The sequence below is a fragment of the Grus americana genome, chromosome 9 (genome assembly GCF_028858705.1).
Source record: "Grus americana isolate bGruAme1 chromosome 9, bGruAme1.mat, whole genome shotgun sequence".
In the NCBI taxonomy this organism is placed as follows: domain Eukaryota; kingdom Metazoa; phylum Chordata; class Aves; order Gruiformes; family Gruidae; genus Grus; species Grus americana.
The window spans coordinates 16,791,374-16,815,332 of record NC_072860.1 but is presented as its reverse complement, the minus strand read 5'-3'; the positions used below and the strand labels follow the sequence as shown (position 1 = coordinate 16,815,332).

The 23,959-nt window shown below is 46.2% G+C and overlaps 1 protein-coding gene across 15 annotated transcripts in view; it reads left to right on the top strand.

Moving 5' to 3' along the window:
• The window catches only part of LPP (LIM domain containing preferred translocation partner in lipoma), a 344,459-nt gene that overhangs the window by 151,635 nt on the left and 168,865 nt on the right, over positions 1 to 23,959 (top strand). For all 15 annotated transcript variants that reach the window (XM_054834703.1, XM_054834699.1, XM_054834691.1 and 12 more), the window contains one exon: positions 6,720 to 6,832. In XM_054834703.1, the coding sequence (XP_054690678.1) occupies positions 6,720 to 6,832 (113 nt within the window). The remainder of the gene's footprint in view (positions 1 to 6,719; positions 6,833 to 23,959) is intronic.

Genomic DNA, 23,959 nt, shown 5'->3' with positions numbered 1-23,959 from the left:
TGGCATGGTGTGCCAGCGCCGCTCCTTTTAGTGGTCACAAACTTGTAGGCAATGCAAGGGGTCCAGCTCCAGTGCTGCCAAAGTACCTGGTGATGCCTAAATGGTGGTAAAACCCAGTTATCTCTTGAGAAGTGGAAAAAAAATGACTTTTGAGCTGCTGCCTCAGGTCAGACCCAAGCGTCAAAGCAGCCGGCGTAGGATCTCCCTGTTAGCACTCTCCCACGCGGCTCCTCTGTCCCCATCAGAGTCTCATCTGCTACTCTTGAAAGCTTTAGTAACTTATTCTGGCTCTAGTAACACTGGAAGAAATCCAGAGCAACTCCAGCAGAGCTATTTTGGATTTGTGTTTGCTGGAGAAATTGTACCTAGAGGTTTTAAGTTAATCGCACGGTCATTTTTCCTCTGTATATTTAACCGCTGAAGTTAATTAACATTTGAAAGTTTCACAGGCTGCTTCTTTCATTATCTCAGCTAGCTGTGGTGAAAGGCGGCGTGGCAGGAGGGTGGTAGTCCGGCTGAAGTTGTGCAGACAGGAAAAATGCTGGGAATTGTTTCCAGCGAATCCCGGGGGTTTGGGTACTTGGATGAGGGGATGAAGGTGGAGGTGAGGGTACGTAAGCTGCCGTGGTACGCGTTGTCTATTGACTTTCCATGTAGTAAACAAAATTACCAGATGATTGTTGGTGTGCGAGGGTTGTTTTTTTTTCCTTTAAAGAGAATATTTTAAGCAGGACTGCGATTCATAGTCCTGAACTGTAGGGGACTAATGTTCCTGTTCTCCAGCTGGGAGAAACTAATTCAACATCTTGTGTTGTAAACACTCACTCATTTTAACTGATTACACCTCCAATGTTCCTCAAATCACTAAAATTACTAATTGCTATTCCTTACACATCAGAGAGTGAATCCTGAATAATTAACCCCAAATAAAATTAGATGAATTGGCCCTTTTAATTAGAATCCCTGCTGCTGTTTGTTCTGAGCTTCCTTTTCTTACTGTTAAGAGACTTTTAGAATGATTAAAACTGTTTAAGACTTAAACAGCCAGTGACCTTTTAATACAATATAAATCCATAAAAGCAATATTTCAGCTAGCAGGTGGTGAAGTAAATTTTCAGTGCAACTACCTGACAGACTCAGTATTCCTTTTCTAAATGCTGAGGATGAAATTAGCCAGTGTGGGCTTTTTTTTCTCCCTCCTGCTTATTAATACAGTAGCTGATTAGCAAAAGTAGTTCAAATGGTAGGATTAGTGATTGGTAAGAGAGTGGTAATTTAAACAGTGCTTTGGGTTGGTAGAGCTGCTTTATTTTAGGAATCACAGGTCAATGTGGTATATTTAGGTGGATTGTGGAGCTGGTGTGCAATCGTGCGATGGTTTCCCCTGCACTGACGTGGTGTGGGTGACCTCTCACAACATGGTTTTGACCAAGGATGCGCCAACACAAAACACAATTTTGATCGTGTGCTTTCCTTGTCCAGTGATGTGTGTTACAGATGTTACAGGAAAACGTTCATTTTGGGAGACTTAGTAAGATGCGTGTTCACACCTAAGAGTCACCAGGTCATACCTAGCTGAAGTTTTCTATAAAAATCCCGTGGCGTCACTTTTGCAGTATGAGGTTTCTCTCACTTAGTAATACTGCAATATTCTGCAGGTTTTTGCAGTGGTTATTGTGGAATACAGGTTCATGGTAGCCTCAATCAAAAGGATGTTAGCGCAGTGCTAAACGAATTAGGATTTAAGTGTCAATCTTAATTGTTTCAATGTCGATCACCCTCGAATTGCAAACTCTGGCTTTCTGCAGTAGATGGTAAATACTTGACTGGGCGGTGGGAAATGCCTGTATCTGCTTGGTGCTTTCCCAAATGGAGTCTGTTTGGATCAGAATGGAAACACATCAGTGGGGGTTTGCTCCATCACTGTCTTTATTCTGGTCTCTGAGTCAGGGGAGAGCTGTGTTTTTCAGGTGATTCAAACCGATTCTGTACCAGCTTCAGAGTCAGAAATTATCAAGATGACAATGAGAAAGGGTTATTTTTGTTTGGAAGGAGAAAAATGAAAAACATCTGGGCATATAGTCCTCAGATGTCAGCCAGAGATCTGGGAAGACCAGTGTGAACCATGTTTTGTTGGTTGATAGATTTCATTAAGTTATTGTTTCAGGGGAAAAATATGATGTTTTGCTTTTTGTATTTCCGAGGGTTTTTTCCCCCCAAACAGTCTCTTCTTACCGAACATGTGAGATCATCTTCGTGTCTAGAAGTTTCAAAGCTGCAAATCTTCATGTCTAAACAACTGTGTCAGTCAAGGGGGGAGGCAATTACTGTGCTGCAATTCATCTGTTGACTGGCAGATATATCTCCCTGAAAACAAAGGCTTGAGACATAGGAGCCTGATCCTGTAAAAAACTGAAGTGCACTTAAAAATGTAAAGGTTAGACTGTAAGTGGAAAGGTGCTTGGTGCATGAGACAGGATGTTTTTCTCAGCTTATACTTGTACCCAGAAGGCATCAGGCAGCCAGTGGCAAAAATTTTAAGAGTTTCTATTCAGCTTGACAGGCTCGTGTTGATGTAGACATCTGTTAAAGCTTTGAGCAATTTTTTATTTGTACATTTTAAAAGTGTAATAATGAAATGTCTAAATCTCCTTGGAAAGGGTAAGAGGGGAGGAGAGGGGTAAAACCTTGCAAATGTATCTGTATTGCACCGATTAGATTGGAGCCAGAAGCCGGGCTGGGGCTTGGGAGGCATCACTTCTGCTTACGGCTCTGCTGTAGTTTCCCAACATAGCCCTGATGGACTGACTAAATTTGTGTCTAATTACTTGATTATAAAATATGGGGGAGAGCATTACTGGGGCTGACAGTATCATCTCTCGTGATTGCACCAGGTGATGCTCCGGCACAGGAGCAGGCACGAGTGCCGAGAGAAGAGCTCAGAGCTGCGGTTTCACGGCATGTTGCGCCGTCGTATCTGAAATAACCGAGCTGGCGCGTGTGTCACACCGCGCAGCCCCTTCATAGGTTGACTCACAGTCTTGACAGCTGTAAGAAGAAGAAACGAGTAGCTTGCGCAATGAGGAGTGTTTATTTTCTCCTCTAAACGTATGTAATGGGTTGAGATTTTTCACTGCAAGAGCTGAGGGCAGGCTGCGCCAAGGTGTGCAGAAGGGCAGGATGCGGCTCCCTGCCTGCAAATGTGCCTGCCCCAGGCTGCCTCTGCGGGGAGACTTGCCGTCGGAAGGTGATTTCACCTGCCTTGAAGTATAAATTGCCTCCTGGAGGTGCCATGATGTGTCTCTGTTGATGGAGCTCAGTGCAGTTGTTCTCGTAACTTAAGCACCTCGAAGTGTTCAGTCTGATGCCAGGTGAATGTCAACCAAAATGCCAGTCTTGGTGCTGAGCAGTCATCAGTACTAATGAGCCTTTTACCTATCTTACGCCTTATTCGTGGAGGGGCAGCAGGGTTAAATCAGTCAGGAGAGGGTGAGCGCTCAGGGTGGGATTTGTCTTCCACCAGCCCATGGTTAACTCTGGTAACCCCAGAGCCCCATTTCCCCTGTGGCCACCAGCGCATCCATGTGGACCAGCGGACAGTCCCTTCCCCAGACAGCTCCCTGCGTAGCTGGCTGGTGCCGGAGGTGGTCAGCAGTGGGCGGCAGTGATAGGCTTCGCCTACACATGGACTTTCCTGCTTCCTCCCACAGCTTGCCCAGCTCTAAGCAAGTGAAATCTGTCTGGCTTGCAAAGCTTTGGGGGTGGGGGAAGATCCCCAAGGTTGCAGGGAGATGCTGCTTAAAGGGAGTGTAAGCTTACTTTCAGCTTTTTTCTATCCTTTACTCCCTCAAGCATAGACCTGTTTCTTCCACACGTCATCTAAAACCGTACGCTGCTCAGGATACAGATTTTACAGTCTTTGCATGCTTCCCTCTCTGCCGGAGGGAGACTTCCAGCAATGCCAATAATAATAATACAGTAACAGCTTTCCCTCCTGCGTCCGAGGGAATACTCTCCCGAGAGTGCAGTGGGAACAGCATCGGGTCCTATGGCTTTGTGTGGGAAAGAGGAAAGTGCGGTGGCAGAATAAATAACTAAAGCTGTGAAGGAGAAAAGTCCATCTGTTCGCAGAGGACCAGGAAAAGGCCAAACATCTGCAAGGTCCCCCCAGTTCATCAGGCATCTGCTCTCTGCTTCCCAGTCTAAAAACCTTCCCATTTGTGGGGAGAGCAGAGCCAGCAGCTTATCTGACACAGAGGACAGAGTCAGCAGAGCCGGGCTGGGATGCGGTAAAGCCAGCTGTCTCCTACTGCACAGAAAAGTGTTTTCTTCCAAACTCTAGAAAAGGGCTCTTCTCTGTTTCCGTCCTTTGCTCCTTTTCTGAAAAAACCTTGCCAATGTTTTTTTTCTTTTGGGAGGAATGGATCTTTCAAAGGGGCAAAATGGTATTTGTTTTGTGTTTGTTCTAGCAGTCCTTGTCTTCCCCTTCTGCTATAGCAATGGTTATTCTTCCCTCCTGTTTATGCACAAACCCTGTCCCTTTCCCTGTCTTATCCCCTTCAACACATTCTCTGCCTCAATTTTACTTAGGTGTTTTGAAAGGTTGCAATAAAGCAAGAGTGTCTGACTAATGTGCTGTGCAGGGAGATGAGTCTTTGGCATCGGAGCCGAGACTAACTGGAGCAACATCATCTGAAGTGTATTCTTTGGGAAGTATGTGTCTGCTGGAGTTGAATTTGTTTGCAAAATCACATCGGTTGCTTGGAGGGTCATTTTCAGAGCAAAGGAGAAAAGTTTACTTAGCACTCAAACATCACAGCATTTTTTAGAACTAGACACCAAGATATTAGTTTCAAAATATTTCTTCTTTTCTTTTTACTCTGTATTGTATTTCATATGATTTGAAATAAAAAAATTGGATTAATTGTAGGACAAAGAGGAGAATACTGCAGATGTTATTGGATGTCATTTTTTTTTAAAAATCAATCTTGAACTCTATAATATCATGAGCCAGTAGGTTTCACATGATTTTATGTATTGGAGCAACATGGTTGTCTTAAATTAGTTTTCAGTGTGTTGTTTTCAAACTGTCTTCGTGCATCTGTATTTAGAATGATACTTTCTTAGGGATTCAGAGGGGGTTTTTTCTGAGTCCTGTCCATGCTCACTTTTACTTTGGGGAAAATGGGAAGAAATTACTTCCCTGGGAAATGAGATCCCTGAAGTCCTAGGGGGAGTTTGTGCCTTGCAGAGAGTGATTTGAAATTGAACAAAAAAGCTTTCCAGGGCTGCAGACCCATCTGCTTCCCACGGCAAATAGCACGAAGGTGCTGTGCCGGCAGTGCTGCCCAGCTGGTGCCCGTGCCCGGTGGGCTGAGCCCAGGGCTTTGAACCCAGGCTGCAGATCGCTTGGGCTTGACTCAGCAGCTCTCCGAGTGGTTTGGAGGCTGCTTCTTGGTATTAGGGGATGGCACTGAGGGTCTGTAGCTGGGAGGTGGTGTGGCACTGCATGGAAATGTGGAGGGTCTAGTAGGGAGCCCATGTTTCCTCCCGGAAAGGGCTAAAACCCTCCCAAAGCAACAGTTCCTATATATGTGAAATATCACACTTTTATTCATTTATCTTAAAGTTCCATCCCAGGTACACAGGAGAGCCAACAGCAAACAGCTCTACTTGCAGTATCAAGCTTTATGAGAGGAAATAAAAATATACCAAAGTGGTCCAAATTACAGGCAGCTGCCTCCGTAGGAGCCAAAGGCAGTGCTAATGGCAAACGCCCTTTTCTCCATCCTTAGGAGGTGCTTTCAGAGCCTGCTGGCCGCAGCCCGTGCTGCGCTGTCCGTGTCTTCTCCTTTGTGCTCCCCCCTCCTCTGAAGTTCTGGAAGAGGTGTCTCCCATCTCTATGCTAAGCTGGATGGCTTCACAGCCAGCGTACTGCTTTGGCTTCACATCAGCACTTTTGGAAGTTTAACATGAAGCACGTTAAAGTGTAGAATGTTTTATACATTGGCCCCATGTAAGAAGTCTCCTTGGAGTTAAGAGGTGGATGCTTCTCAGCTTGCAACTGGCCCATTGCTTACTTGGCTGTTGTCACTGAGAAGACCCTATGACCTTCCCAGTAGTTCTTTATGTGAAGCTATGAGGTCCCTATAGGAGAGGGAAATGCAAAGAGCATGGCTGTCTGCCAGCAGCAGGGATGCAGGGAGATGGGCTGGTCTAGATTATGGGCTCCAGCTCCAACCCTCCATGTGTCCTCTGCAACAGGGAATCCTTACTTTTAGACAGCATCTGATACTGTCTTTATAGTGATCCAGAAAAGCTGGCATAATTTGGCACAAAAGGTGAATTGGATGGGTTCCATCGCAAGGCTGGATGTGGGGCATTCATTATTGCAAGTTTTGTAGTTGCCTGTGGCAGGTTTGACATGCAAGCTTCAGTCTGTGGAGCTGGTTGTTGGTGCCTTCAGGCTTTGTGGCAAGTCATCTTCTGCTGTAGGGTCTGAGGACCTCTAAGCAATCTGCCAATGTCACCAAGCTGTCATAGCCATCTCCTGAAGCAGTGAGGGGTGCAGCTGAGCATTTAGTGGTTAAACAGTGTGTTAACTCCTGTGCCACAAAACTGATGGGAGAGCTGTGAGTATTGCAGGGTTCATGCAGATCATCCATGTCATGATATGGGGAAATGCTGGTGAGTCTAAGTTCTCCCATTCTCTCTCTTAGGGGACTTCCTTCCTCCACCCCCACCTCCTCTGGATGACCTCGGAAACATCACATCATCACAAGGTGCCTTTCCCCCACCACCCCCGCTGGATGATGCTACTTTCAACGTGCAGGTAAGACGACAAGAATTTTATTATTAGTGCAGAACTGATCCAAAAACTGGGGAAATAAATGGATGATAATAAAACGAGGTGGCAAAGTGCTGTGGTTAGAGATCATGTGTCAGGAACAACCAAGTCAGCTTTAGCAAGCGGTGTTTCCCAAGTAGGGAATATTTCCATTCAAAACTTACTGGGCTATTAAAGGATTTTTCCCATCCGGCTTGAATTAGAAGACTAATTGCATAATGTCCTTGTGATGGCGGATGAGAGTGAAACCTTCCCAGAATGAATTGTTTTCTGGAAGGGCCATCTCCTTCCATGGACTGTGGAGAGACTTTAGGGCAGTAATCTGATCCAAAAAGTGCTTTGTTTAGATGCCTAAAATTAAGTGAAGCACATAAGCCCTGGCCTTGACTCCAGTGATGTCACTGAGACCTTTTTCACCACCGTTGTGCTGGCTTGGATCCTCTAGATTTGCCATCTGGATGAAAGTGCAACTTCTAAGATGCATCAGGTGATGATGGCATGTCCTGTGTGGAAAGGGACATACCTTGAACACCTTTGAAAGGTATCAACACCTATGTGCAGACATCACTGGCTTGCCTGGAGTGCCGGGTACTGTTCTGTTAGCTCAGGCACGTTCAGGAGAGGTGTATTCAAAATTGCAGGGACAGGCTGTCAAAGTGATCAAGGAGTGAGGAGCTGATCTTGCCAGTGGAGAGCAGAAGTGTTTGGCTTGTTAGCTGAGCAAAGGGAAGGCTGGGGAGGGGGTATGGCTGCAAATTTGAAATACATTTGGGGAATAAGAACCAGAGAACAGCAACTACTTTGGCTCTGGTGAGTGTTGGTACAGGAACAGGAGAGACTGAGCTTGCCAGAAGTGCCTTCATGCTGGTGTTTAGAAAGTTTCTAAGCACAGAGGCTGCGAAGGTCTGGAAGAGCCTTCTGGGAGGAGTACTGAGAGCAAAGCAAGCGTGATCTAGGTTTGAGGCTGATGAGAGCTGTATAACCACATATCCACAGCCATGGGGTTGTCCCTAATGACCCTGGAAGGTTGTGGCAGTTCTGTGTCCCTCCATGGATTTGAACCTGAGAATAGGCTAGCGGGCAGATGTTAAACAGGATTCAAGAAACCTGACTTAGTTCCTGAGCCCACCGCAAATTCTAGGGCCTCTAAAAAGAAAACATTTCCCTCCCTCTTGGGCTTCCTGTGATTTCTTGCCAGTGGCGAGATGTTCAGATGCTATCACAAAGTCTCCGCCGTTCCTGCAATGAGTTCAGCGTTACAAGCAGCCTTCGAGAGGGAAGGGGTTAATGAGGATTGTGCTCTCCCTTGCCAGGAAAGGCTGCAGCCGTCAGGGACATTAGCCAAGCGAGGAGCATGGCTTTTCCCAGCCTTGGGGGAATGAAGTAATTCCCCAGCAAGTGTTGTTCTGTCTCTTATCTCTCTGAGAAGAGTGGACCCCGTGGGAGCAGGGGAGCTTCCAGACCATGCTGGGAAGCAGCGGAGCAGCAGGCTCCTGGTGAGGGCAGGGTGCTGCCTGCACAGCTGCCTGCACAGGAGCCTGGGCAGTGGGAAGGGGCTGTGGCACCTCACGTGCTTCTCCAGGGTCAGGCTTCCCCCTTGCCAGGTCACCCAAGGAGGGGCCTTGCCATGTTTATTGGAAGGGGCTCATGTCTTCCGCTCCTCATACCTCCCTCCTGTGACGGGTCCAAAGACGTGCCTGAGCCGCTTGGGGCTGTCACTGGGACGTGCCCCTTGGTAGAACCACCCGACGCGATGGCTCTTCCCCGCTGAGCTCATGAAATTGCTATTTGTCACACCCTTTTTCTCTGGCTTTGGGAAGCTGGGGCTGGAGCCGTGTTCACAGCATTGGGTTTTGGCAGGAGCTCGATTAGAGCGAGATTCCTTCCCATGGCAGCCCGTTCGGAGGAAGGCGAGCCTACCAGTCATACCACCTCACTCCTGCCTGCCACCACCCCCACGCAGCCAAAGTGGATCTCTGCCTTTAATCTGTGCTGTCCTGTCACCTTTTTCGCCTTTCTTTTTCTTTCCATCCTCTGAAGGAGATCAGGAGCAGACAAAAGCCAGGGTTAAGTCAAGAGCCGACAGGGTCTTGTGTTGCAAGATCAGCTTCTTATCTTGCAGGGGCAGCAAAAGCCATGCTGAAGCAAGACGTAAGGCCTGAGGGATGAGGGAAAAGGGCAGGTGGTGATGGAGAAAGCTGCTCGATGCCTCTGTGCATTGAACACAGTCATTTTCACGTCTCCAGACAGAGGTTCCTGTACTGAAGGAGGAATGTTGGCTGTGTTCCTTCTGCTCTGAATCGTTTCTCAACCCTTGAGATGTGGTTGCATGAAGGCACGGATCTCATGAGCATGTGTTGGATTGGGCTCCAACAAACTAAACCCAATCCTCGTTCTGCTCTCCGATGCCAGGCCACTTAATTTCTGTGCCTCAGTTTCCCCATTGCTAAATGTAAGTGCCGGAGCAGATGACCCCTTCCTGAGCATGGACCAGATCTGAGGCTGCTGCCTGGGGCAGTTCGGCCCCTGCAGACCTGGTGCAAACCCTCCAGATTTACTCCAGAGTTTGAAAGTTATCTGCTCCAGCAGATCGACCCCTTTATGACAGAAATTTCTCTCTGGGTGGCAGAGTGCTGATAATAACTTATGAAATATGTGTGCTGTGACTCCAGGTAAAGCTTTTTATGCTGGGTGTTAAGTTGATGAGGGGAGCAGAATATGTATGTTTAGTTTATTATCATTTCTTGCATTACTGTTAGCAGACGGCTAAAAGCTGCACAGATTATTACAGTTTAAGTTGTAGCTTAAGAGCAGCAGTTAAAATAATAATGCCCAGTTTTCATAGGCCTGTTTGTCTCTGGATCTCTATTTGGACAGTGGAACTGGCCGCTTAGGATCAGATCCAAAAAGGTACTTTAGTATCTGACTTCCCTTGAGCTGCTTATGCTCTGATGGAAATCAGAGGAAGACCGGGTCATGAAATACCTTTGCAATAGATCTGGTATTTTCTTGTAATTTCTGTTTTCCCATCTAGATTCGTCATGTTTGGATTCACAGCAGGGCTGGGGAGGAAAGGGGAAGGAAATTTAAAGTCTCCTCTTATTAACTGTAATCCTTTAAAAAAAAAAAAAAAAGAAAAGGAAACGTTTATTTTAGAAAAGAGTGTGTTGGGGCTGGGGGAGAGTTGTATTGGGAAGTTCCCCTTCAGCTGAAGTCAGCCGGCGAAGGCGAGGGCTTATTCCCAGAATGGTGGTGAGGGTGCGGCGATGGCGTGTTTGACAAATAAGGACATGAGCAAAGAGCCTTTTGCCACGTTGGCTTGGGCTCAGTTTAAAGAGAAAAAAAAAAAATCCTGGACGGGAAGAAAAATGAAATCACTGTTTGTCAAAGGGAAATAGATAGATCTGGGAGGGAGGGAGGCAGATTTTTTTTTTAATTTTTTTTTTTTTGCCTTCTAGTTTCAAAACAGGCATTCTGCCCAGGCCAGGCAAAGCAAAAGTGAAAAAGTTCTCATAAGCAACCTCTGTAGTGCCCTGTTTGCTCACAGAGAGGGACCCTCGCTTATGGCACCGGTGATTTCTTCCTTTCTCGCCAGGCAGGGTCGCTCAGGGATGAGGACTGTGCACAGCGGTGTGAAGATTCGGTCCCTACCCCGTGTCCTGTCCCCAGGATGGCTGGCTCAGGAGCCGTGTGTGCTGCAGGGGCATCTTGATAAGCTGTATCATGGGGGCTTCAGATCTCCACTGGCTTTGAAATGACCAGTTCTCCTTAAAAGAGAGGTTCAGAGCCCAGTGTTTCGTGTTGGGGCAGGAGCTGGGTGGCTCAGGGCAGATGCGACCCTCAGCTGTGGACCTGCCAAGGGCCACCTTGGAAGAACACGCATTTACGAATTGCTGCTAATTACTCCGCAGGTGCTGCATCTGCAGCGTGGGTCTGAATTTCATTTGGGACCCTATAGATGCTACCGCAACACAGAAAGGAGAGGATTGTATTCAGCTGGGAGATTGCCTCTTTCCCAGCAATCCCTGGCTGTTATCAGTGTGGTTTTTATTGACAGGCCACAAAACACTTCACAAAAGAAATACCAGTCTCTCCCTGATAAGGCAGCTGAAGCAGGGAAAGTGCTTTGCCTAATTCACCAGGCTGACCAGCGGCAGGCTAAAAATAGGACCCAGATCTCCTGCGTCCCAGAGCAATTCTGTCTGCTACATTGCACTGCCTCGTTACTGTAAAACTGCAAATTAATGAACAAATGCCATCAGTGGCTGAGACCAGAAAGAATTTGGGGTATACCAAAAAGGATGTGCAACAGCAGTTTAGGATGGGGTTTGGAGCAACGAAACAATCAGACTTTGAACAATTGCATGAAGGGTAGATTTAGATTTGAATATTAGGAAGAAATTCTTTACTGTGAGGGTGGTGAGGCACTGGGACAGGTTGCCCAGAGAAGCTGTGGATGCCCCATCCCTGGAAGTGTTCAAGGCCAGGTTGGATGGGGCTTTGGGCAACCTGCTCTAGTGGCAGGGGGTTGGAATGAGGTGATCTTTTAAGGTCCCTTCCTACCTAAACCATTCTGTGATTCTATGATAAAATAATTTAATACACCAGTTCTTGTTCTAACCACCTATGCATGGAGGGGCTGCAGTGCTGTGCTGTACCTGGGCAGGAGCCATTCTCACGTTCAGACCTACTGAACTCAGGGACCAGGTTGTATCATCCTGTTTCAATATGCAGGAAATCAGCCGAAGGGCTCAAATTCCGATTGCCAAGGAATTTTGGGAGGAGAAATGCTGAAACACGATCAGAAGGCGTATGCGCCTTTCTTTGCTATGCTGTTCAGAGGAGACCCATCTTGCTCATCCCTAGTGCACGTGCCTGGGAAAAGGTGGGAATGTGTTGATAGATAGGAGTGGCGGGAGCCTCATCCCTGTTACAGAGGAGGTTGCCAGGCATTTTTCTGTCTGACTCCCTCCCAGCAAGCAGCGGCAGCAGTGGTGGTGCCTCTTCATGGGCTGTGACTCACCGGCTAAAGAAACAGCCAGAATGGAGGAATTTTTTTTTCTTTTTTTCTTTTTTCTTTTTTTTCTTTTTTCCTTTTTTCTTTTTTTTCTTTTTTTTTTCCTTTTTTTTTTCCTTTTTTTTTTTATTTTGGGTGCACATATTGGCAAGTAGTTGGGGAGGGAAAAGTGTGATTTTTGCCTGCAGGGGCAAAATGTGATATTTTGCCTTAAATAGCACATCTCCTGCTCCGCAGCGTGGTGGCTGGGCTCTGCCTGGGTGCTGGGCTTGCTTTAAATCGCCTGCCTTTTAACGTTTGGAGAAGCCGAAAAGGCCAAAGAGAGCAGAACATGTGTTCAGCCTCCCTCTAGTGCTAGATTTTGTTAATCATCGGGATTATCGGCCTGGGCGTAGGTGCTTGTTGGCGAGGAGCATCGGTAACGCGGCACAGCTCTTGCTGCCGGCCGGGCTGCCTGGCTCCCGGCAAGGAGCGGCAGCTCCCAGTGACTCTGTAAATAAAGCCACAGTCTGTGTGTATCGCTTACCATTTGAGATCCAGCTTTTGCAGATTTCTGGGACTCCTAACCTGATTTATTAAAATCCATGTGATAAGCAACTGCCTCTTATCTAAATTGAAGCCGTGTCCAACAGTAAAAATAAATTACCTGGTAATGTTAACCCTCTTACTCAAACCTTGGCTTTGCAGGAATGCTTTTGATCTGTCTCCTTTCTTCTGCTTTCCTCGTGTGTTTGAGAAACAGGAATGTGCTGTGCTCTGAATTAGACTTGAACAAATAACATGTATGCTCTCTGCATGTTTGAAAGCTCACTGGGTCTCTACAGGTCAATACGTGTTTGCTCTATAATAGAGGTTTCTAGGCACTAAGGTGAGAAAAATCAGTAATACAAAGTCTGTATATGTTGGTGAATATCTGGATGCATGATAGATAAAATACCTGTTTTTCTCATATGCAGTGATATATATATGTGTACACACACACTATATATATGTATGAGAAAAGCATTCTGAGTGGGGATATGGAGCAGACCTCCACATTATTGGGGAACAAGCTTGCACATTTTGTCCTTGCTGCTTTTTTATCCCTTTCTGCGGGTAGCATGACCAGTAGATCCAGGATCACAAGACAAAAGGAACACTGAGCATTTCTTTCAGGCAGCTCTTGATGCAACCCATCTCATACGCATGTTTGTTTTACAATGCCAAACCACATTCTATTTTAAATCTTTAATGAACCTCTGTTCCCATCTATGTAACTTTCCAATCCTTACTCTCTTCAGAATAGACAAAGATGCTTATTATAAACCACAAATTTTACTGAAAGGGTAAACTGGAAAAGTTTTAATTGTACGGCGTAAGCCTGCCATTCATTTCTCTGCCTGGCTATTAATATCTTGGCAATGTTATAATGCAATGCAGCCTTTAATAGCTAAACCTCTCGGCAAGGACTACAAAGGAAACAAGGATCCAAACAGTTAACTGTGCTCATTACTTTCATCATGCTTATTACTGTGTTATTTAATGTATTTGTTATGTTATTGTTTAATATAGTAACACAGCACGCCGGATGCGCCAGGACCTGCACTGGTGCACACTCGTGTGTTCTTTGGGAGGAGGGTTGTGACTGAGGCTGGAGACTCTTTTGGAGATGGAACAGAGTGGCTTTTGATAATCTGCCATACGGCGGGTGATGAGGTGAGGGAGCAGAAGAAAGCAAAAACCTAATACGGATCATATGTAAATAAGGGTATGGGACCATCTAAAAAGTTGTGATAGCAAACAGAAAGGTCAGAGATGTGGCTGGTTGTGATGTTCAGAGATCATCAAGCTAAAGCCAGGTTAAGAGCCGGGGTAGCGTGCAGACAGCATGTCTGTGGTCCCCCAGTGCTGCGCCTTTGGTTACAAGCCCTGGTGGTCACCTCCTGGCTCACGTGGGTGCATCTCTTTGTGGGACACTGTCACACTGCTGGCGCTGGAGTGGGGTTCAGTGCTGGCACCTGCAGAGAGGTTAATGTGTAACCTGGATCATCCGCCCATGCATAATAGAGACATGAATGTGGAAAGTAATGGGGGAGGGATGGAGAGCATGCAGAAAATCCAAGCAATTTTATCCTGTCAGAGCTGGTACCGGCCTGTGACAGACAAAAGGAAGCAAAAACGTCATTGTATCCAAGGTAGAATTATTTAAACAGAGGGAAAATAAAGAGATAATGAAGTAGTGGGAATTCTCCCATCAAAACAGATGAGCTGAGTGATAGAAGAGGGTGAGATAACATGATCAGAATTGAAGACATTTCCATTCTTCTCATTTCTGAGTGCTATTCAAATCTTCTGTTGGATTAGCAGGTCCTAGGAAAGATCACTTGTAAGATCAGTTGCTCCTCTGTCAAATCCTCGGTAGCCTGTGTGTTGCATTAGGGAACTGTAATGCAGCGGCGAGACTAAGACAAACAGACTGTCAGTAACAAGAAGGGATTCTAAAAATTGCAGCAGACAAATCATTATACCTTTTCTTTGAAGGTGGTTGGGATTGGAAAATGTGGTTTAGAAAGTCAAAGTCTTTCCATGCAGCTTGGGTATAGTGGTAAGCTGGAACATGGCAGAGCAGACGGAGTCAGATTCCCATCTTGGTTTTGATGTTTTAAAAGAAATGAGCTTTGGTAAAACAAGATGAAAGGAAATACAGATACATGGATTGCAGAACCCAATTGTCTGTCTAAATTCAGTTTTATAGCCCTGGAGTAGTTCAAGGAGTAGGGCAAACTTCATCTTATTTTTGATGTGAATTTTGCCTGGCAGTAATGAGATGTGGATATGGAGAAGTTGTGAGAGCATCTCATCCCCAAGAATGGAAGTGGCTCAAATGCAAGTTCCTGTCTCTGTTTTTTAGATTCCATTGCTGGTGAAAAACATCCTCAACTGCCATGCCGGGTGGTTTTGTTGTCAGGAAATGTTGCCTCTGCAAAGAGCGTGTGGCACAGTGACTGAGCAAGCTGAAAGGTGATAGAAATACCGATGAGAAATGTTGTTGTAGTCAGAGCCGGAGGAATGTGTTCTAGGACAGAAAGGCAGGCATGTTTTTATGTGTCTTCTGCCATTAAACTCAGTCTTTGCAGGACCATTCCCCGCAGTTGTATTTTTCAGTTTTGGTTTGCTGATGAAAATGCAGGGCATTGATTAGCTTTAGCGCACAAAGAACAGGTGAGGAAGAGCATCTGGAAAACATTATGTGACCTTTTTAGGGTTTTGATTTTAGTAGTGTGAGAGGTAAAATAGAAATGTTTGGGAAAGCTGTAGCAACTCCAAGTGTTGCTGGAGCCTGCCGGTGACAGCTCCGCCAGAGATGCTGTGCAAACTCCTCTCGCTCAGCAGTCCCGAGCTACAGCTCCTTCCCTCTCCATCTCCTCATTTCCGCGTTTCTCTCTTGCCATGGAAACAGCCTTGTGTCTTGTCACGTCCCAGGTCTGGCCTTCCTTTTCAGCTCTATGCCTCCACTCACTCCTGACTCGCTCTCCCCTTCCTCCCCGGTCTGTGGCTCTGCAAATTGCCCTGGTTCTGCCCTGCAGTACCCCTCTGTGTTCCCAAGAGATGCCGCTGCTGAGCTCTGTGCAGACGTTCAGGCATCGGCGCTTCCCAGGGGCGGTGGTAGGGAGTGGGATTTGGTCTGTGCTGAGGTTGGGTGAGCCTCTTAAAGACATTTAGGTAGGGAATACGCTTTCTGCGCGGAAGTAAACCCCATTTGGCTTCTATGGCTGTATTGGGCCCAAGCAAAATTACAGTTAAAAGATTTTTCCCAAGGCCTGATGTGTACAGGGGACACCACAGTTTCTGATGCACGAATTCTTATTGAAAAACAACAAATTACATTCATTTATCTGTATATGGACAGTACCAAATAAACCTCGGAGCTCATCCGGGAGGGATCTGCATGCTGGAAATTCTCTCTGCAGGGTTTTGCAGCAGTCTCTGGGCAGTGCAGATTATTTGTTGTTCAGCTTTCTGTGTCATTCAGGTCCTTTTTCTTCATCTGAGGTTCTCACTTAGCAAATGTGTAGAAGGTAAGGTGTCCAAATGAGGAGGAGGTTGTTAAAAAAGAAAGAAAACCCACAGTCATCCAGCCAAATCAAATACCAGACATACATCTGGCAGCCTTGAAGGGAAGGTAAAAATGGGCCTAATGGTTTGGAAAATGAGATTGCAGACTTCTTGAAGGCAAGGACCTTCCTCCGTGAATCAGAACTGCAGGGTCTGCCCAGCTGAGGCTTGCCTGCCCCGTGGACTGCGGCCATCAACCGCCCCAAAAATGTGCGGACTGAGGCAAAGTTCAGATTTTCCTCTTCTCAGCTTTGAGAGACGTATAGTAGATTTTTAACGTGACTCATTTCTGCAGAAGCCAAACCCAAGCCATTGACTTTCGTGTAGTTTTATACATCCATTTTGTTGGCATTTTGCCACGCTCGCTGGGAGATTCTTGAATCCTCGCAAACGTTTTGGCGTGCACCCCTTCCTATTACAGCAAAACAAGCAAACAAATTCAGAAGTATGTTATATGTTTAACTTCTGCACTTGGAGCTTATTCAGGCTGTGAAAATCGACTGGCCAATTTTAATTTTACTATTTTTTTTGGTGGTGATTTCCTAATAGCTTCACAGCCCATGTTCAGGAATGCTTTCTCAAATTCAGAGAAGCTTGACTGTGTGCTTAAACTTCATTAAAGTTTATAGAACTTAAGCACACGTGTAAAATTAAGCATATGCTTGTGTCTTATACAGCCTTTTTGCAGGTGACACAAGCAGCTGCATATGGGTTTCCAACATGTGATTAAATTCCAGAAGGAGTTTTTAAAGACAGTTTTAGTCAACCTTAATTTTCTGAAATTGGTAGCTTTAACAAAACCTATCTTTTCTGATTAAAATTGCCTGAGACGTGTCCCTTTTAAAAAGCTCTTCATTTAACTGTCACAATATACAGTCTTGTGTGGGATAGAGTTTGTTCATGTAAATTTAATTTCCAGTTAAAGTGATACAAACACAAAGTAATTTCAGTAGATCTTTATGAACGCGGCAGTGCTGTTGTTTTCTCCCCTCGGTCGATGTGGGGGCCAGGCAGAGCCATTAAAATCTCAGCTGTGCCCTTCTGCGTGTCACAGATCATAAAGCTTCACCCAGTCACCCAGGGAGACCAAAGGCATCCAGCCTTGATCAGCAGACATCAAGAGATGGAGAAATCTTGGAAGTTTGTTCTAGCATTTAATTACCTGCAGTATTACGCATAAGTGAATATCTCTGTTATTTTTAAGTAGAATTTCCCTAGCTTCAGCTTCCCAGCTGCTGTGTTTTTCTGTTTTGCTAGATTGGACAGTCTGGTGATATCTGGCATTTTTGTTCTGTGAAGCTGTTTAGGTATCACTATCAAGCTACTCAATCTCCTTCATAAGTGAAACCAAGTGAGCGCTCTCTGTGTCTCGTTGTCAGCTGTTTCTGCTTTTCTGGGGTGTCTCTCAAGTTTTTAAAACACTGCCTTCCAAACTGGACACAGTCTTTCACTGCCAGACTCACCAGAAGTGTTGAAAAGAGTAAAATCACCATCAGCTCTGCGCTTTCCTTGCTCCAGGATGGCGCGGCACCGAGCAGGAGCTGGTGTTTGGTGTGGTTTTTCCCCCATGGAATATAAATCCTGAGTCGGGGGGCTGGATGTGACAGCTTACCCTGTGTGTAGGCGTGTGTAATTCATGGCTTGTCAGACACGTCCTGTGCCGTTGGAGGCATCCTCCTCTTTCCTCTTTTCTTATGCCAGAAAAGAGAAGAGGAAGATCACAACTTGGCCAGGATGTGGAGGTGAAGGGAGTCTTTGCTCTTGGGCATCACGATGGGATTTGTTTTAGATGTAACTTTCATGTCATACGAGTCAGTGGGAAGGTCTTCCTTTCTTGCAGCGGACACTTAATGAGCTATTTGGTTTCTACATTGATTAAACTTTGTAACTGTATTGGGGTAATTGGTTACTCTTTGGTTATGGTTCCCCTTGAAGGCAGATGATGAAATATCTGATATCTCCTCTCAGTTCTCAGTTTGTCTGCAAGCAGCAGTACTCTGCGGGGAACATCAGCTCTGCTTGATGGCTAATTAAACATTAATTTGTGACGATATTGGAGCAGATTTTAAGTTGGCGGGGGAGTGGGCAAAGAAAGGGGAAACTTTTAATAGTCACCATAATTATAAATAACGAGTCCTAATGTAATTGCATTAATTAAAAGAAAAAGGATATATTCCCTGCTGCTGTAAAGTTAAAGTCAGTGAAAGTCATGCTGGGTCAAAAAGATTTCATGGCCAGCTGTTCTTGCCCTGTGAACAGAGAGGTAGTGCTGTCCTGCAGAAGGCATAAAGAAAAAATTGATATATTCCACTTTATATTGCATATTCTGCTGATGAACAGGAACGTTTCACTAATTCAATTTAATTCCCAAGGACGAGTGATTGTAACTCCACCTGGAGAATATTAAATTGCCTTAATGGAAAAATAAACTGGTTTTATTCTCCCCCTTCTCTCCCCGTCTTCCCCATTCAGTTTTCAAATAACTTTATGTGCCTCCTTAGTTTATTAATACACTTCTCCTCATGCTGCTGATTTTGCATCTGGTAGCACTTAACACAGAGAAGACTCCCAAAGCTTTTGATCAGACATGTTAAGTAAACTATCAGGACTGTCGGGTCTGCTGCTCTGGCAGATGTCAGCTTGTGGGACTCCTCCTCTCTCTTCATCCCCTGACTGTTCCTTATCAAATCCATCCTGTCACTTTCATGTGCTTGAGGATCACGGTGCCTCTTCCCAATGTACTAGCTGGTCCACAGTACGAAGACCCTCCAGTCGACTGAATGGCTTTTGCTGTTTTTTCAGTAGCACTGTGGTTTTGAAAACCCTTTTTAGCCACCCTTGAAATCTCCATAACTTCCTTCCATGAGCAAAATGCAGCAGTCGGAAACCTGAAAAAGCCGGGTGCAGGTTTGAATGCCAGAGGGTAGGGGTGTCAGTCTGTGATGTGGGGGGCAAAGGGCTGGATAACACCATCCTGGGGCTGAGCCGACCAGACAGCACAGGACCTCTGTGTTGCCATCTCCAGCTTTGGGGCACCTACAAGCACACACCCAGGCTGCAAGGCAGATCTTGTTGAATGCTGCCCTGGTTTTTGGCTGAGGTAGAGTTAATTTTCACAAGAAGCTGGGAGGGGACTTGGCCAGGATAGCTGACCCAAACTAGTCAAAGGAATATTTGATACCATATAATGTCATGCCCACTCAATGAGGGGGGATTGCTGCTCAGGGACGGGCTGGGCGTTGGGTTCCAGACGGTGAGCAAATTGCGTTGTGTATCACCGGCTTTGTGTAGTCCTTTATTAGTATTGTTATTTTCTTCTTCCTTTGCTGTCCTCTTAAACTGTCCTTATCCCAACCCACAAGTTTTACCTTTGTCTTCTGATTCTCCTTTCCATCCCATGGGGGCAAGTGGCCGTGTGGTGCTTAGTTGCTGGCTGGGGCTAAACCACGACAGTACTTTGACCTATTTGCTGCATCCTCTTTACTCCTGTCACATAATTGCCTCCTGTTGTCCTCAAGGGTGGCAATGGGACAGGGAGTGTTATACATCTCCTCATGGGCTATTGTCCATGTCCTGTCACAGCCACTGGGGTCATCCACTGCTGGCCATGGACTCAGTCCTTCAACAGAGTGTGCCCCAGGCCATGGAACCTGTGGGTAAACCTCTGTGATGAAGCTTCATCCTTTTTGTGTTTTTCCTCATTCGCCAATATCCAGGGCCAAATCCTTTTCTGTGGTCTTGAGAAGTCTGGACAACCCTTGGGTGTTTGTGGGAAAATCTTCTCTCTGGCATTAGGGGCAGGAGCTGTTTGGAAGGGAACGTAGTCCTGGGCTCTGTCCTGCCGTTACCACTGCCCATCCACACTGGTGGCATCCTGCTCCCGTGTGGAGCCGAGGTGCTGGTGTCTGGAGTGGGGCCCTCTCAGGACGTGCCAAGGGCAATGGCTTATTAAACGGTGATGGAGGAAGGGCCACTGGCCCACAAGCCAGGGCTCAGCATGGCGGCGGCTCGGCTCCAGCCCTCTGATTATGTGAAATCAGGGCCATCCTGTAGTGAAATTGCAGCTGGAGCTTAGATGGCTTGGACAGCAGTTTGTTGTCTTCTGGCATGTTTTGTCAGGGCTGAGACAGCAAATACAGAGAATGAAATGTCCATTAAGGAGCTGGGTTGGCCCAGTGAATTAGTGTCTTCATCTGGTAGCCAGCAGGAGCTTGGCTGTGTCTCTGAGTTGCAGCACCTCACTCCCACCTCTCTACCTGCTTCCCTTCTCAGGGCTGGCATCCAGTTGACAATAATTTCCTTGGGACAGGGATGATTCCTAACTATTGTACATGAGCAGTGCCTGCCACACTGATCTCTAGGGAAATATAAATCTTTATTGTCATACAGATTCATAACTGCAACAAAGTCTTTGCTGTCTTTCATATATGTGTCCCAGGAGGCTGAGCGCAATCGGCCGTCATTTCTGTTGTCTCGGCTACAAAGAGGGAAGAAGTGTGTTTCCAGGTGTTGGTCCAAGCCCTGGCACTAAGATGATGGTCAGTTATTAACCTGTAGAGACTGACGTATACCCACCAGCAGAAGTGACTCCTGGCTGGTGTCAGCTGGCAGACAGAAAGCACAAGTGGAGGCTTTGTGTAGGAGAAGACGAGAATCTCTGATCTGTAGAGAGCCAAATCAGATCACCAGTGGTCAGCAGTGAGTGTCCAAAGAAAAATGTAAAAGGGGAAGCACAGAACATTTTTTTGTTAAGTATTTTGGTGGTTTTCTTCCACGTGTTTCTCCGGCTGCTTTTGAAGTCCATGTAAACTCATAGCAACCACAGCGTCTTGCAGCAGAAGTAGCTCTGCAGCTTAGCAGCATGTTATGTGACGAAACACCTACCTCCTTTTCATTGTTTTGAGACTGATGCCTTCTAGTTTCATGCTTTTTTCTTCTGCTGTCTGCTTTCTCTTTTGTTCTGTATTTTTAAAAAAGTTTATTATTTGTCCTTTTTATAAGCCTCCTACACCACAGTGAGTTTATAAATTGGTAGTTAAGGTTTTGCAAGATGTCTCCTAGCAATGCTTAGCAAATAACGTTTCTTCATCTGCTTGTACATTTGCCCCAGCTGTAAGCCCGTGCAGTTCTTTACACCACCTTGTTGCTTCAGAGATAAGATCAATTAATCCGAGGATACCCAGGGCTATTTGCACTTTACATGGGTGGAGAAATTGAATGCAGGGATGGTGGCTGCTTGGGACGCAGGCCATAGGTCTGGGACTGAGCTGAGCCTGGACCTCAGGAGCACAGCCCCCTTTACCCTGCTGTGTCTCCTGCCGTTTGCTGTGGCACAGCTGCTGCTGTGAACTTTGCCAAGGCCAGGCATTTGGCACATTTATTGGCCATTTTTGGGGCAGTAAAGTAGGCTGGTGTTTAGTGGATGATTGTCCCCCGCCCCATTTAAGTCCCGTTCCAGGTAGGCTCACCTGCCTCCTTACGGGGAGATCTTCAAAGTGGTTGTAGAAATATGTTGCTCAGTTAAATGACAGCGGGGTCCAGGAGGCACCGAACAATGCCTTTGAACAGCCCACTTCAAACTTTTGAAGTGTTTTCCTTTGGTCCGGCTAATATCCAGCAACACAAACCAGGTAAAACTATTCCGTGCCTGAAAAAAAAAGAAAGAGTAGGGGAAAAAATAAATCAAAACCTAACTTCCCTTTGGCTTTTATCCTTGATGTCATCAAAAGACTAAAAAGGATATTTCAGGCCTGGCTTCAGCTGATGGAACAGCAGGGAAGTTCTTTTCTATTAGATCCTTGATACAATCACGTCTGGTGAAATCACTGCGGTCACATCTGCTGAAATCTTCCATCATTTCGGATTTGTTTCAAAAGACTCAATCTTTCTGTTTTTAAAGGGCAGGACTACTTTTCCAGCCCCTCCTTGGTGCCTGGAACGGCGATTAGGCATCAATCAAGCATCTGAGACCCCCCTCTCCCCCAATGCTGCAGTCAGCTCTTGTCTCCACGTGCGTGGTTGGTGGGGCCGCTTCTTGGGACTGTTTTAATTTACCCTAGGGAATTTGAAAGAAAATGTTTGCACTTGTCTTTAGGCTCAGGGGAGAATAGACACAGCAGCTCATCTTTAGGTTGCCTCATTTTCCTGATAGATGCCTTTGAGGATGCATCTTTTTGCCACTGCAGTGTCTTTTTGTGCTTTAGATGGCTTTTGTGAACTTGGAAAGACGACTGGGAAATTCTACAAAGAGAGAGAGATGGGGTAGTAAGGGTGTGTGTCTGAAAAGGATCTTGCCTCTGGCAGTGGTACTGTTGGAGAAAGTGCAAAGAAAGAAAAAAAAAAAGAGGAAAATTAAACACCAACCCCAGCCTGAAGTATATCAAGACTGAATCACTTCTTTTCTTCTTCCTGGTTAACATATTTCACAGTCTCTTGTTGTATGTATAGTGGATGCCATCAACATCAAACATCTTTCCCTCCTCTCCCCCGCTTGCCCCCAGCTAAAATAGGAAATAAGAGCCCCATCCTTCTTTCTCTGTCTGCAGCTCTGTCTAAGCCCAGTGCCTGAGGCCATGGAGTAGAAAGATGCTAACTCCTTGTTTGGAGAGCTGTTTCATTTGCTCTTCCTACCACCTCAGTGCCTACCTGAGGATTTCAACAGCCTGCAGAGCGTGGCAGGCGGCTGCTGTGGGTGCAACCTGGTGGAAGCAGGCAGCGGTTGCTGAATTTATCAGCTCTGCCGCTTCGTCTGTGGCTCACTCGCGTTTACTGGAGGAAAAGACAATAAAGTCTTTCAGGGCGAAAGTCCTTATTTACTACGTACCTTCTCATAACCCTTGATTTGCCTAAATTCTTCCCTTCCTTGCTTCTCTTGTTACTTTAGTCCTTCCTTTCCATGACTACCTTTGCTGCAGAGGGCTTTTCTGCTCCCTACTTTTCCCCATTCTTGGATGTGCAAATGCAAACAGTGTTTGCAAACCTGCTGCAGCCCAAAGAAAACTAGCCAAGCACCTCAGGCTCCCAGTAAAACCAATGTACCAGGAGCAGAGGGCACTGGGGGCCCCGAGCCCCTTTGTTTCGAGTCATTAGCTACGACCTTTCTTAATATCCTTGGTGTTCACCTCCATTGTTCCACTTGTGAGTTACGAGGTTATCAGTGACTTGTGATAGCACAGCGTGCAGAGTGAGTTGATACTACGAGGAAGGCTGTGTGCCTAGCTGTAACTCTGCTATCTTGGACATGTCCGTACATATATAACGGCATTGCATTTCCCAGTAATGACAGCTCGCGTTCCTGGGCCGCAGCTCAGAGGATGAGCTGGCCACAGCGCTCGTGAAACACACTCAGCTCAACCTAATTTAGAGAAGGCTTGAGCAAGGCTAAGGTGGATGGGGAGAAGGTGGATCTTGATGCTGGAAAATTGCACTGTGGTCAGCAAAGTCCTGATGCTCTGAAGGTGTTCAGGAGTTTCGCTGTTGCCTTGTTTTGGAAGAAAATATACCCTGGGACGCTGGAGTCACTTCTAACCCACTGTCCATGTAAGTCAGCAAGTTGCTACTGCAAAGCCACCCTCCATCTTTTCCTGACACAGCAATACCGCTGGGCATCAGCATGATTTCCTGTAGAGGCTCAGAAGCCAACCTGGCAGCCCAGACCACATTGCATCTCTTGTCCCAGGGACTGATGACTGTCCCAGGCTGCAGCACTGCGTGGCAGCAAGCAGGGCAGGGAGACAGGGGAAAACAGAATGAGAGAGACGGCTGGTCTGGGTAGGGAAAGGAATTTGGAGCAGGAGCTAGGAAGGACATCTGGGAGCCAGATTCTTCTCTTTGAGCCCATTGCAAGGAGCTGGCTTGGACAAATGAGAAGCGTTCTTGTTTCTCTGCTGTAATCTGCAAAATGTGATCAGAGTAGGTGATCTAGGTTGTAGGGAAAGGTGGCATCTAGGGAAATCACTGTGCTTTGCATGTCTCCTAGCTTGATGAATAGTCTTACGGCC